The 16,138-nt window shown below is 39.6% G+C and overlaps 1 protein-coding gene across 1 annotated transcript in view; it reads right to left on the reverse strand.

Moving 5' to 3' along the window:
* Positions 1 to 14,182, reverse strand: part of NCAM2 (neural cell adhesion molecule 2) — a 302,573-nt gene extending 288,391 nt beyond the window's left edge. Inside the window, exon 1 of the mRNA XM_054211746.1 lies at positions 14,049 to 14,182. Within this exon, the coding sequence (XP_054067721.1) occupies positions 14,049 to 14,100 (52 nt within the window). The 5' untranslated portion in view covers positions 14,101 to 14,182. The remainder of the gene's footprint in view (positions 1 to 14,048) is intronic.
* Positions 14,183 to 16,138: the final 1,956 nt, after the last annotated feature.

Below are 16,138 nucleotides of genomic sequence, written 5' to 3' on the forward strand. Positions count from 1 at the left end.
AATCTCCGGTTTTATTCATACGACAAACAAAAATATACATTTTGATTGAAGATAAAGTAATGACTTTCAAATTTAAAACACTTTAAGTATTATTGATTTAATAAAGCTGGGATTTTCTTTCTCACTAGTAGCTCACGTCCTTTCAGTTATACCAGTTTGAATCTGGTACTAGACTGTCTTCCCAAAGGAAGTTTTGACTCTTACTTCATGAATAGAAATTGTGTGAGCACTCTCAGAACAATGTGCCACATTGAGTGCCCCAATAAGGTACAACAGGTATGGCTTCCTAGAATTTATGGAATAACACTGAGTGTCTGAAAAGACCACCCTAAAGACTCAGGACACTGAATCAAATTTATTGTTCTGTGTGGTATCTCCTCTATTTAGGTCATATATGCACAGCTGTGGACCAAGCTGCCAGTGCCTATGACATCAGCAGCAGAAATGTGAATAAGTATGATGCCGAGACACCTTAACTCAGCCTAAGGCTGGAAACAATACACGTATGTCAACATGGTCACAGACTATGGCAAATGAAACTATTTATGTGGAGTCAGAAGTCCTCCTCCAGTTCTCTTGCTCCTGACAGGAGTGGGTACTCCGTACCATAAGGAAGATGCTGTGCCATTTAGAATTACTGGTTGAGGCCATAAGGAAGATGCCATGCCATTTAGAATTACTAGTTTAGGTTTCCTTTAACTTGAGAATCTTTGCACTGTCCTGCCTTTATCTTGCTGTGGGCAGGTCAACACAATCTTTGGCAGGCAGATGCATGCTCTGAGTTGGCCAGATGCAATCTAATGGCCCTGTAATTACCATAACACTATGCTAATGTTAATAAGCCGTAACAACAGTTTGTTCAAGCACTGTCACAGGAATGGTAGTTTCAGGTTTTTATTTGGAGCTAGTTTGTCTTCAGTTAACTGGGAGCACGAGCAAGGAGAGTTTGCATCTGCCTAGAAAAGAACAAGTGAACACACCTGCTACCTCAATTCCCTACTTTTCCAATGGTGAGGCTGGAGGTGTTGTGAGGCTTAATCCATCTCATATTGAGAATTCCTCAGTATGTTACTGATACTGGGTGGTATACGCATTCCAGAGACAAGTATAGAGAAGTAATTTTAGACTTCATCAATAATACTGAACAGATAATTATGGAAAACACGTTATTTAGTACAACCTTATAGAAAAAACAAAGCGGTCTTCACTTCTCTAATCTGCAGAAACTATTTCTAAAGTAAAAAATAGGAAGTCTCCACCCTCATTTAGCCTTCTTTAGCTTCTCTCTGCAAACTAAGATGCCATTTGCATGAGTTATAATAGATTTCATTTTGTGAATATCTATACGTATGACATTGAATGGACAGACCATGTAATTTTAAAGAGACAGGTACTACACTCTGATAACAAAAAATATATTTTACTTTTTACTTGCAATTACCAGCAAATCACATACTTAATTTTTCAATTGAATCAGCCCTTTTTATTGCCAAGTTGTAAACTGACCATATGCATTACCAAATGTAAGAGGTTGGAATCAAAAGTTTTACGACAGAAATATTTACCTCAAAAATTCAGTTTAAGTTATGCAGTTACATTGTACAATGCAAGTGAATGAAAACGTTGCTCTAGAAGAGAAATTCTGCCAAACGGATGTAGGGCAGAGCTCAGCATTAACTCAATGAATCTGAGAAAGTTAACTGTTTCCACTCTGATTTCACTTCTTGTAAGACAGCAGGACCCCAGAAGTATTTTTATAATGTAAAGACTAAATTAAAGCAATTTTTCACGTAGTAAGGAATTAAGCCTTACACAAAGGTATTTCATGAGCAATTAAAACTCAGAGTGATAATACAAATGTCTGTTTTGTATAAAAGTGTTGACTATGAAAAGTAGATTTCGCTTCACTGTGCATTTTTCCCCTAACAACTGCTTAGAAAGGCTTACATTCTCATTTTTGCTGTTGACACGTGCAGCTATTTTTAGGATTGAATTTTAGAAAAACCTCAGGTAACAAGAATTTTAAGATATTACTTTTTAAACTTATTTGATAATTCCAGCAAAGTAAGTTCGGAACACATGTGTATTTGCAAATGTGGCTACAATTCAAGTGGAAATATGAACAGCAGAGCTATTCTAGGTTTTTATGCATCTAATGAACACTTGTGAGAGAGAATGCCTAGATTACCTCTTCCCAACATTTTAAAAACCTCATGATGGCCTATTTGCAAGAGAAGCGATCAACGTTTCTTAACAGTCAAGAGTAGGTAAAAAGAATAGAATCAGATGTTAACAGAAAGTGACACCACATATCACGTCATGATTTCAACAAACATGGCTCTTAACAATGTCCACTTTATCTCAAGGAAACAGTCCAATTGACCTTTGGTCAGTCTTCAGTGTTCTTATGACAAAAACCTACAACTCAATGCCAAACACAAAAGGTCTGTCGTGCAGAAGATACCTCTAAGTAAGGTTTGTCTTCCAGTCTTACAAATAAAATCTTTCAGAGCCATTATGTGAAACATCGTGTGATGCTGTAACACACACCTGGACTATAAAACCAGAATTTTATTTTTTAACAGCTCCCCCCCCCAAAAAAAATCCCAAATAAACAAAAAACCCCCCCAACAATGACCAAGGAGAGAAGTGTCTCTTCTTTGAGGAAAACATACACCTTCAATAAATATTAGGTGTTCCTGCCTTCCTGATGCTTGAGTTTCCCCCCCTCCTTTTTTTTTTAAACACGTTTTTTCTGATCAAACGTTCACAAACGTAGTTACAAAATTCATTACACCATTTTCATAGGTAAACACAGAACATTACTGCAGAAATGGATTGTTCTACAGGTTGGTAGATAAAGATGTTACTTCTTTAATACCTGCAGGTCACAGGTAATAGATTCAGCACAGTTAGGAACAGGTTTTCTGCAGGGATAACTTTCATTGATCTGGGTGTAAACAGAGACTACCTAGAAACCTTTCAGGATTGTGTTCAGTGTGCTTCATAGTCTGGAAAATAGTCACAAACACATTTAAAGTAATGGTAACATTCACTAATCACAATTAAAAAAAAATAAAGATTTCTTTAGAACAGCTTTTATAATATTTACATGATAATAAAGTCTCTTATTCTTTTAATTTTTCCATCCAGTCAATGGCCACAGTTACCTTTCCTGGTTTAAAATGGCCACAGAAGAACAGATATCAGAACTCCATCTAACAGTAAAAGGACTCTTGAAAAGGAGTATTTATTGGGTTTGTTTAGTTGTGGTTGCTTGGGTTTTTTTTTTTGTTTTGTGGGTTTTTTTGGTTTTGTTTTGTGTTTTTTTTTTTTTCAATGAGATCCCGTATAGCTAAAAATGCAAAATACATGATTCATAGGAAAGTACATTTCTTTTCATCAACATTTTTACAGGAAACAATGGTTTCCCCAGCCAGATCTGCTGTTATATATAGCAGCTAAGGTGTTCACTCATTAGGACAACAACAACAAAAAAAGGCTATCAGAGGATGGCATGTAAATGGTTGCACAGAATGAAGCAGGCAATTCCTGATATTTTACAACACACTTAGGAATCTTTTGATTTATATTTGCAAATGATGTAGAAGGAGTGAATATATGATCAAAATTCATTTTAAAATTATCAGCATGTAAGCAAATCATGCTCTCTGAACTGAAACCCACTACCATGACTTTAAATAAACATCTGTAAATTTACTTTCAAGAATGGTAAATTCAGAATAAGTCTACAGTGAGTTTAGAAGGACATCACCTATGAGAGTGTTCTCAAACCCAGCAATATAAATTCTGTATGCACGCAGGTTGTATAATCCAAAGACATTCACAGAAATGTAACGCAAAGTTATTGGGAAGGATTATTTCAACTAAATGCTGAAAGCTGTTGAACCCAATGTGTGGAACTGCCATAAACTGGCACAAATCCATTTAACATCTGATTGCTCAGACAGTAGGCTTACAGACCTACAGGCATGACTTGAATACTGAAGGTCTAAGGAACAATTTTGACTAGCACTGCAAAGACACAAACCAAAACAAACAAGTAAATCGAAACTCTCAAAACACAAACAAAACCAAATGATGAACTTTTATACTGAACGGTATACTCCCCAACACAGCTATGACCTGGGCTGCAACAACTAAGTGACCATAATGATAAATTGCACAAAGCTCAACGCTCTCATATGTTCCCACAGGAATAAAATGAAATCAGTAGCTTACAATGTCTTTGGTTTTATTATTGACAAAAACACAGAGAAAAATATCCTTTTTGCCTCACATACTATCTTGAATAGAACCTGGCACACCAGATCATCCCGTTAGTTCTATGCTGTTAGGTTAGCCCCACGCTTTTTCAGCACCACTTTCTAAACATGCCCACTACTTAAATATACATAAAGTTAGAGCTTGATTTTCTATTCTTTACTAAATCGAAATTTCCACATACTCACATGGGAGTTATACAACTCCTGAAAGCTTCAATCAGACCCTGTAAGCTGCAATCAGTACAACCCCTGAAACAGAACTCTTGGCACACAGGTCTCCCATCGACTTCAGTGGGAGTTCCATGGCTGCAGGGTGTGCACAGTTCTGTCAGCAGAACTCGTCTCGCATAACATGATTTTCTTAATATAAACTATACAGGCTAGAGGTAGATGTAGCATTCATATTATAACATAGACAGTCTACATTGGAAAAAGTCAGCATTTGTTTTTTCATAAATCTAAAGTTAGGGCATTATTCCCCAACACAGAAAGCACAGAAGTACATGAATTATTGCATTATTTATTACTGATGGCCAGTTGGGTATAATTAATCTTGAACTTCAAAACCCAGATAAGACTTACAAAATTTGAATGTAGGAACAAAAAGCAAACAGAAAGCAATAAAAGCAAACCTTCTATTGTGAAATACGGATGTCTTATACAAAATCATTCAGGTGATTAGCAAAAAACCACTATGCTTCAATGCTCTGTGCAATTTTATCTCTGCAGTTCTCTATTATTGTTTTATATGCAAATAAATCACTTAAGTCTGCATTTTCTAAGAACAGTTTTCTTCTACTTGCTTACGTCTCTTTGAAAGTGAAAAAAGAATTTCAGACTTTTTTTTTTTTTGTAAATTTACAGACAACATCTAGTGACACCAGCAGAATTTGCAACAGGTACCAAAGAAACTCTGGCAATTCTTACTGCATTAAGAAGTAGTATCTGCTATGTAACACCTATTAAGGGACTGAAAACATTGAAATAATTATATTTTGCAGAAAGTATCATTCAGCAATTACTTTTCCCCTACATCATAAGAACTTTTATACGAAGAATTTCTCAGAAGGATATCATTTGAAGGGATCTCCCCTGGGACATTCTGGGGACCCATTAAATGTAATCCTTTCATAAATTAATAAAAGACCATCTTAAGAATATCCATACTTCTTCCCTCTCATTCTTATAGTGCTCCAGAGTCATTGCTATTTTTTTGGCCAGAAATTAATTTTCACCCTGAAAGGTTTTTTGTGACCAGTTTATATGTCTTTACTCACATTTTATGCTTTCAAGTACCTCTGCAAATTCTGTGTGTTCATCCCTGGAAATCGTCTTCCTAGCAATCAAATCTCTCTCAGCATTCATTTTAGCAGTGTAAGTGCTCAAATATTTTTAGCCCCCACCCCTTGTAAGGCAGAATTTGCAATACTGATTACAATGCAAAAGAGATACTTATGAACAAGGAGTTGTGTTTTTTTTTTTAAATTAGACTGATGCAGATCAGCTTAAAATACAGGTGCTTCACACTGCTGTTTTTTAAATTAAGATAAACATGACCAAAAGACTAGGAAAATAAATAAAATACTTAAAAAAAAAAAAGTAAGAAAGAAACACCAAACAAAACACGTAACTAAATTGCTGGAAAATCCAAGAACATAGGCGTGTAGTTCTGAGCCCTTCACACAAGAGGTGGTCAGTTTCTCTATGGTATATACAATTGTGAATGTCATGGAAGAGTTGAGCAAGGAAATAGTATTACTCTAACACAGCAACTAAGGGACTGAGCATTATTTTTTTCAGGCTTCTTTCAGCATTTTTTCCTTGTTTAAGCGGTTGACACAGTGTACCAAGTAGATCAAAGTATTGACAGGCTTAAGAACAAATTCATGCAACAAAGATCTGCCAAGATTATTAAGGAAGATTACATAGTTATAACCTGACATATCCCTGAATGTTGTAGGGTGCACTGACAGAAGTATCACACTGTTCTTGTTCTGTACTTACCCTGTTTCTTTACAACTCTTGTCTTGAATTTCTGTCAGATCAAGGTCACTGGAGTACATCAATCTTTGTTCTGATCCCATAAGCATGTTATTTTATGAGATGTTCAAGAATTTTAAAGATAATGTTATATTATATAATGGTATGTTATTCCTGTTAACTGGTCTTCAGTAGATTTAACACCTTTTCTACCCTCTCCCCCAAACCCTGGATCTTTAGTTTATTTTGCTTTAATGAATTAAGATAACATAATATTGACATAACAACATTGCAGTTCTGATTAAATCTTTCCTATTATAATAAAGAAGAAAATTCATTTTGTGTGAGCAGTACAGAAAACTATTCACAGTAACAGACAGAATTACCTCTCCCTACCTGTTTTTGTCTATCTGCAACACATGCTACAAGGATCTCCATACACTGTCTCCCTCTTTGTAAATACTTTATTATTTTAAGTACAGACCCAAATTCATACAAGCCAAATTCAGCTGCAGTACAAACGTCTATGAAGTTAATGGGTTTGAAATTGTTTGCAGCTTGACTGAGTATGGTGGAATGTGTTTTAGTAGCAGGAAAATTGACAGCAATGATTTTGTTTTTAAACTGAATTCATAGTATGCTCCAAATGGCACCACTTGGGTAAAGTGATGAGGACAGTAATTCTTTGTATGAATTTCATATATGAATTCCAAGTACGAATTTCAGCTCAGTCAGTCAAACTACTGGTATTTTCACTTAGGCTACAACTGCAATGTAAATAATCAGTTTAATATTAGCTAACTGGAAAGGTCATTTAAAAAAGGGAATTTTCATTCATATCCTAACAATTTGTTCATATGCTACAGGTATAATATGTATTACTTTGAATTTTGCTGAATTATGAAGTTATTCAACAATCTTTGTCTGCTGTTTAGCAACACTACTCAGGTAATTAGAACACTAAATAAAAAAAAGTGTACCCTCCTAAAGTGACAATAAAAATTTAGGTAGAAGGAAAAAACATAACTGGGCAAAGCGAAAAAGAGCTATTTGTACTCCCATCTTCTTCATTTTTTTCTGAAAGAGAGCCACTACATCTTAAATAGATATAAATTAACTGGTTTATGCTTTTTATGTAAAGCTAGTTGTTGAAGAAACTTCTATAGTACTTAAATAAAAGGAAATTTATTTCAGTAATGATACACAGGACCAATGAAGAAGTTGACTAAACCCTGATAGTACTTAATGTTGTTTCCCAAGTTTATCTGGATGTTGTCCATCCGCAGACTGACTATTTCAGATAAGATTATACTTGGATCATATAAACTGGTGGCAAGTGACAGCCTTGCTTAGTAAATCTCCAGGCTTACCGAAATTATTTGTTCAAACAGGTTTTTAAAAGACTCATCCTATTTGAAATGTTCCTTGAGTATTATATTAAAGAACAGATGAAATCAAACAACTGCTTTTTTATTTTCTAAAAGGGGCAGAAAACAGGTAAAACATTTCAGAAGGTGTTTGTTTTGGTTTTTTGGGGGGTTTTTTTGTTTGTTTTTTTAAGATAGTAGTGTTCTTAAATAGGTAGAAACTATATAATGAATTTTTAGATTATAGACTTCACTGTCTACCTCCTTCACAAATTAACTTAACTTGAGACAGTAAAATAATTGGTTTTGAAGAACTGGTTACATTTGTCTCTCATGCAAACCCAAACTTAAGTCAATAGAAATTCTGCTCTGACTAGAATCAGTAGAGTTCGGCCACAACACTCAGTCATCTTCACATTTAATGACTATTTTATAAATACTCTGCAGTAAATCTTACTTTACATTTGTAGTTCAAGCCACTACTCCCATGCCATGTCATTAAAGATCCAGGTTTTGATGCACAGATGCAGAGATAAATTTTCTGTTAATCAGAATTTCCTAAATTATAACAGCAGCATAAATGGATAGAATTGTCCCATCTCATGCTATTTCAAAAATGAAAGCTGTTTACCTCCTGCTATTTCAAGAGATGCTTTCACAAACTCCACAGCTCCAAAACCCACTGAAATCAAGCGACTCCTGCTCAGTATGGCGTCTGCTGAATTAATACAACCAACAGTGCTTCCATGGAGCTACTCAAACGCAGGTTACTCAAAGGCTTAGGGGTCTTGTTAAACAAGGTTTTCTAAAAAGTAGACTTGTGTATGCACATGCACTCTTCGTTTCCTTTCCACATACCTTTTAAGTAACTTCTAAATGGATTTTCTTTTCTGGTACAAAAAGATTTTAATATCATAAACTGTCACCACAAATAACTGTAGCCAGATAAATGAGTCTCCCTGTTTATGTTCTTTTTTATTCCTCTGACACTTTTATTCTTTTCATTCAATAAATGAAAAGGTAGATTCTGAGCTCATCTACAGCAGACCAAATTAGAAAATGTCTTCTCCAATTAACAATGTCATCAGTCAAATGATAACAGCCAATACAAAAATTTAGCCAAGTAACAAAAATAATAAGATTGGTACCTTTATTTTTGAAGATACCTTATTCAAGATGTTACAGCCCAACACAAGACACGTGAAGAGTATATTGCCATTTTACATTGACTCTATTCATTTTCCTGATACCCTTTAAAAATATCCAAATCCATACAATCACAGTATTAAATGAAACTGAGCTACAAAAGCAATAAAAGGATTCTGTGAAAGAATGCAGAATGATGTTACTGAAGCTGGACATCCTCAGATTCTTGAGATAACAGCAGGTAGTTCTCTGAATGCTGTATTTAATATTCAAAATTATTCTGAGTTTTAAACTAGTTAAAAAAATGAAATATATTAGTCAAATACCTAAACTAGAAAGCAGTTAAATACACTAGGCAGGGAAAGAGGAAGGGGATGGAACATAATTACTAGGTCAGAATTAGGTCATGATTAATTGATTAGGTCAAAACAAAGAGTGATGATACCATATATTAGATAACAATAGGCCTAGATCTAGTCTATTAGACTCCAATGAGCCTTCAGATTTCAATACACCAGGATATCCTTAAGTTTTCTCTCGCATCTCTCCCATTTCTGAATTTCAAGAGACATTGAAAATAAAATTCAAGTGACCTGTGACACGCAAAATCTCAGACTATGCTTCATCAAGTACACTGCCCTTATTTTATAAAAAACAAATAAACCCCAAATAAAACATCTGCCATTAATTATTTGTTATAAATTGTTTAAAATATGAATACCTATTATTATCCAGATTCTTTATCTGGAGAAATCTATGTCCTACTCTTTCAATAATGGATTTTCAACTCACAGATATGAATTACAGTGTAGTTAAAACATATTTCCCAAAATATCATATTAACTTGACTCAATTGTGCTGAAATCAAAGGGCATGTGCTGAATGTAACTGGGGTATTACTGGAGTAAACTGGAAGAAAAATCCGTAAGTAAACATGAATCACTTGGGAAAGGTGCCTCAAAGAAAAGGTCAATGAAAGGGCAGACAAATACAGTATTTGTTCTCAAAAAAACTTGTTGAAAAAAGAAGGCCATGAAAGGCAAAACATACATAAATTGGTCATAACACTCCAATAACATTCCTGTAAATAAAAATAATTAGTTACCTAAATACACGAAATGTGCTGTAAGAGAAAAAGACAAAGTCAAAATAATGCTATTCAACCTCTTAGAAAAGACTTTAAAGCTTATTTCTATGAATTTATCTTTCATAAATTCCATGATTTAGAGCCACTGCAAATGATAAAAATATCTCTAACTCCATTTTGAATAGGAGTGCATGAAACAAAACTCTCTATGTATTTCTCAACCATCCATTCTTAAGTCAATCTCTTAGAACACCTCATCAGTCAAGGTTTATTTTCAGGCAGATATTTTCATTCTCATCTTCACTTGAAGAGGAGTTACATAGGCTAAAACACAAATGAAACATTACTTTTTGTCTGAATTCTTTTTTTTTTTTTTAAGGGTGAAGAAGAGAGAAGGTAGCAGATGTATTTTAATCTTAATGCAGTTGTATAAATCAACTGGTAGCAGAAAAAAAAAAGGTTAGCTGAAGTCTCAGCTTTTTTCAGATTTTGGTATACAACTGAAATAAGATATTAGTTCCACTTAATCCAGTAGACAAACTCATCGATTCAAAAATTCCAGATTTCATAGATTCCCTGTGCAAAAAGCAGAAAGAAGCAGGATTCTAGAAAGTGACTGCTCTGCAGTGAATAAGATGCACATGCTGGCATCTCTTTTGGGGGATGTTCCTTATTAACAAACAGTCCCTTATAAGCAGTTGTAAAGAGAAACTCTTCAGAAAAAAACAGAAACAACCTCTGTATTAAAGCAGTGAAAAGAGGAAACTTAAAGCACAATGACTGAACAAGTAGTCACTCCTATGAATCTCCTGGATGAGCACAAAATAAACTAAATTCTGCAAGCAAAACATTTTCTATTGCAACTTAATAAAAATCTGTTAACCTAGAGAAATGTGTATTATGCAGAGTGATAAAAGAAATAGGATTTTGCAATCTGGGAAGATGTCCATTTCATCCACTTCAAGTCAGTGTCCCCAGACACTGGTAAAAACCAATGAAGCCTCCTCTTCTAAGTGTTGTATCACTACATATGTCAAAAGCAGATTTAGAGAGCGGAGTAGGCTATTCTGTTGGTTTGGGGTGTGTGTTTTGTTTTTTATTAAAGCAAAGCTAATTAAATTTGGGCCTTTCACTCTGGATGAATTGTCTGGACAGCTTTGAAAGGTTAAGAAAAAAATCCTTTTATTTTAGCATAATAACGCTGCCAGTTAAACTCCTCCCTTGTGATGAAATTAGGAGAGGGAATATTTGGCCCTGGTAGATAATTATGACATTCATAAGCTCTTAACTTAAGGGGCTGGGGGAGGGGGTTGCTGTCTGCTACTTGTTTTCAAACTGCTCTGGTTTTCTGAAATGGAACGACTACATTACAGTTCCCTCTCTCAGTCTTAAACACCAGCACTTTCCAAAGCAAAAGCTTCAGTCATTCTTCATAAAAAAAAAAATCTACTGCAGCTATACTCTTAGAAATATAAATCCTTAACCTATGACTTCCAATATTTCCAAAGCAAATGATCCAAATTTAATTACTGGCTTTTTCTTAAACATCCACACTTCACTATCTCTACTTTAACATCAAAAATGTCATTATTTAATACTCAGATAACAATGGTTTTCTTAAAAACAAACAAACCAACCCCCACAAACATCTCAACCTTCAGTTGATGATGTAAGTGTTCCCCACTACTGCATTCCCAAAAGATAAATCCCAAGAGTTTTTGGAATAGCCTCTCAAATTACTTTAATCACTTCAAGAAATTCTCAAGATTACTTCAAGGAGGTGCCAAAAAATAAAAAATGCACAATAAATCCTTCACAGCACCAATGCTTATTAAAATAATAATAAAAAAAAAAAACAACCAAAAAAACCAAACAACCACGGTAAAATTTTCCTCTCCCCTAGCAACCTAAATGGGAATATTTTCTATATGCAGATGTTTTCCCACTCCCATTTACTGTCCCCTGCTGTGGGCTGAGGCTGCATGTTCCTGCTATTTCTACAGCCAGTTCAAAAAAAATCTTAATCTTTCCCTTGCCAATACAATCTACTCCCTTTAATAAAAAAAAAAACCTTTTTTTTTTTTTAAATTGAGACTATCTATATTAGATTTATTCAGCTTTCCTCCTCTTCTTCCTATCTTCCCCCTCATATTTATCCTCCTATAATTTTTATAACTCAGCTTAATAGCATCTAGAATTTCACTCCATTATTTATCTCCTGACATTTGTGATAGTAAGATACCAAAACTATGTAATCCTCCTACGCTGCAGTGATCACACTTCACAAACTAGCTTTCTACCATTCCTCCGTTACAGGAGCCACAGACCATATCTCTATACACGTTACACCTAGGCAGATCAATGCAAAGCCTGAAGGAAGCTTTCCCGTTCTCCTCCTCCTTTGCCATCCCAGTGCCGGTTATGCTGAAAAGCCTCCGGACCATTTCTGAATCGCTGCTAATCGGGAGACATCCAGAGCTCATCCCGAGGTGGCGAAAGCACAGAAGCATTTCTACATAAATTGAGAGCATCTGGTGGCTCTTTGCTACTTATCACCGAGACAAAACGTCCGTTTGGTGTGAGATTCCGCGATAAACGCACTGAAGGAGACCTTCGGAGCTGCAGTCTTAATAGCTCAAGGCATAATGCCACCCCCTACCCCCCCCCGCCTTTTTCTCAAGCGCAACAGATCTCACTACCCCCTCCACAAGACACCGCGTAGCCTCTGGGTGAGACACTCAGCTCCGGCGTCCCGGAGCGCGGATCCCGGCGGGTCCCTGCACCCAACCTGCCCCACAGTGTCGGCGGTGGGGGGTGGGGGCCGCAGCCGCCCCCGTCCCGGCGCGGGGCAAGGCCGGGCCCGAGCGCCGGCGGCCGCCGCCGTGGAGCTCTGCCGCCCCCTGCTGCCGAGGGCCGGTGCCCGCCGCTCCCACGCCTCTGCTGACACCCAGGTGGGTTTCTTTTTTTTTTTTTAATTTTCCCTTTTTTTTCCTCCCTTAAACCCTCCTTAAAAAGGCCCCGAGCGCGGGCGGTGTCCCCGGCCCCCCCTCAGGTGGCAGGCAATGTAGCGCTTCCAGGCGTCTCGCAGCGGGCACCCCGCAGGAGGCACCGGCGGCGCGGCACGGCGCAGCTCGGCAGCCCGGTTCGGCCCCGAAACGACTCGACAGAAACTTGCCCGAACAGTTTTGGGAAGGCGGCCGGGGCTCCAGCTCTACCCCCAGCCCCAGCTCCCGCTGGCTGCCCTGCCCTGCCCTCCCCGCCCCACAGCCCGCACCGGCGCCCTCCCCCGCCCCGTCCCCTGAAGTAGCACGAAGCCTCAAGAAATCACATCGGCGGCATCCAAAATAAATAAATAAATACATATTACAACAGCAACACAAAAAAAACCCAAAAAAACAAACAAAAACCCCAACCAACACACCCATCCACACCACAGCCCCCAAGCCCGTATTTCACGAAGCGCGGTAGGTATGTATATTAAGCGCATACATATGCAAAAGGCGAAGAGCCCCCTCCGCACACACCTGCCTCCCCCGCCCTATTTCATAGCGAAAAGTCTCCGCGTTCTCCCCCACCCCCACTGGGGGCCGGGGGTCTCTCGGTGTCCCCCGCGGGGCGAGAGGCACCGTCTCCGGCAGAGGCGACCCCCCGGCAGCCAGACTTCGGGCCAGGTCTCTCACAACCGGCTCTGCCGACAGCACTTCTCTCCCCGGTCCCAAAAAAACGAAGTCCACGTTGCCTTCCCCTCGAGCAGACGCCGTGTTTTAAAGCGCGGTCCCCGACAGAGGGATATATCTCTATATTTTTAAAATCGCTCGATCTCCCTGACACATTTATCGCCCCCCCACCCCCAAAAAAAAAACCAAAAACGAAACCCCATGCAAAGCAACTAAGTGCACTTAGCACCGTCCAGCTTTTTTTTTTTTTCCCTCTTTTTTTCCCTCATAAATGATACCTCTCTCCGCCTTAGCGACTTAAAAAAAAAAAGGGGGGGGGGGGGGAATGAAGCAAGTTTTAGGTCCTTTTTAATTTGGTTCCACGGTGATACATTGCTTTATTTCCCCCCCCCCCCCCCCATTTCTTTGCCGGTTATACGTTAATCTGAGTGAGCAGACAGTAAAGGTAAGAATAATAATAATTAAAAAAAAAAAAAAAAAAAAAAGAAGGCAGCCCCGCTCCTACCTTGCCCGCTACTGAGGAGCAATCCGAGCAGGTAGAGAGGCAGGAGGCTCATGTTCAGGAGCTGGCGCCGGCGGACAGTTCCAAGCCGGAGGTGCTGGAGCAGCCCAGGCAAAACCCCGCTGCCGTCCGCGCCGCGCCTCACCGCGCAGCCCGGCACCGCGCAGCGCCGCTCGCCCAGTGACCGCGCGCGCCTCCCGCCGCTGCACTATATCGGGGAGGCAGCGGCCGCCGCGCAGGAGGCGGGCACACGCCGGCCCGCGCGGATCCCTCCGCGCCACACGCACGGCCGCACTACCGACGAGAGGCAGCGGTGGCACATTGATTCTTCCGCCGCTCTGAGAGGCGGCCGCCTGTTCGAAGCCTCACTGCTTCCATGCCCGCACGCCCGCCCGCCGGCCGGCAGCCCGCCCCCCCCCCCGCCCAGCCCCGGGAGGCGTGAGGCAACTCCCCCGCCTCGCCACCACCGCGGCCCCTCGCCGTCGCCTGAGGGGAGGCAGAAAGGGAGAGGCGGCGGCGGCAGCTTGACGGAGAAGCCTACCGGGAAGCCCCGGTCTCCTGGGCAGGGAAAGCCGACGCGGGGGTGCGCCCAGGGGGCTCTGGCACCCCCAACGGCTGCCCGCGGGGCTTCTCTTAGGCGGCGGCGGGCGCCGCTTCGCGGCAGCGGCCCTCCCGCGCCCCCCCCGCTGCGGGGAGCGGAGTGAGGTGGAGGGGGCCGAGGCGGAGCGGGGGCGGCGCGGGGCCCGGCCGTTCCCCCGCTCCCTCCGCCTGCGGTAGCGCTGCGGCGCGGGTGGGTGGGGGGACAGCAGGAGCGCTGTGGGCCTCGCGTAGGGGTGCGTCTCCCAACTCATGGCGTTGGGTTTATACCTATTCGTTTAGCTGTGTAAGAATTCACTTGGTTTGACTTTTGTTCTTAGTACAGAGGGGAAAAATACCTCTGCTATTTACAACTGTGTGAAATAAACCCGATAAAAAACAAATTGCTTACCTTTTTGATGCCTCAGTGCTGTCTCGCTGAGGATCTTGCTTTGTAAGGAGAAAGCCTGCCCTAATGTAAAGAGACCAGGTGGGATTTTGTCCAGCTTGACTTTGAAGAGGTAATTTTTCTTTGGTGTTAATTAAGCTATGGTCTCCAAAGCAGCTTCTATAAATTTGTCACCTTACCACCTGTATGATACATGGAAGGAGATAGAAGTGGATTTATATTAATGTGAAGCAGCAGTGATAGTAATTAATAAAAGATTAATCCAAATTAACACATCCCTAATAATTTTTCCAACCCTTTTTTTGCCCTTTTCAAGAGGATTTGGGTTTTGGGCGGGAGGAGAGAGACAATAAGTCCCTTTGCAGAAAACTAATATAATAGACGATTCCATGATTCTAAATGACACGATCGGTATCTTCAACTTGACTCTTGCTGCAGAGTAGTCTTAGAAAATTAATGAAATATGGGAGGAAGAATTTTTGTAGTCAGATCTTGCTGGGACCAACATGCTATGTGATGAAACTGGAAGGCTTTCCTCAGAAGATGATCTTTTAGGACACTTGGGAACATGTAGAGAAAACGCTGGGAGAGGCGAGAGTGAGAGCTTTGTGCCATTGCTTTGTTAATCCAACCACATAAATCAGAACCTTATTCCTCAACGAAACACCACGTGGCCCTGCTCTTGAAACTGAAGATTTTTGTAACCTAGTATAAAACAAAGAGATTAATTTTTATGTATATTTAAGTGGGCATGGAAGTGTTAATTCATCATAGGGTTTTGGAAATATAAAATATGGCAGCTTCAGCGAAGCCTTTTAGGTGAGAACTGGATTTATATTTAGGAGCCATTCTGCTCCTGAATGTCAGGAGAGATGCCTAATTGCAGAAGCTTTTGGCTCTGCCTGTAAGTGCAGGTTCAGGAAAGCACAACAAAAGGAAGCTTTTTGGTGAAGGAGTTTTCCCAGGTAAAAAAGTTCCATCAGTCCCAATAGCCCGCTACAGAAACAGATACCATTAATGATAGCAACTACAGAAAGATGATGAAAACAAATATTATATAAAAACCTTAAAGAAATGTAAAGCTTACAGGGCAAAAGAGCAATTAACC

The sequence above is a fragment of the Rissa tridactyla genome, chromosome 1 (assembly GCF_028500815.1).
Source record: "Rissa tridactyla isolate bRisTri1 chromosome 1, bRisTri1.patW.cur.20221130, whole genome shotgun sequence".
Classification (NCBI taxonomy): domain Eukaryota; kingdom Metazoa; phylum Chordata; class Aves; order Charadriiformes; family Laridae; genus Rissa; species Rissa tridactyla.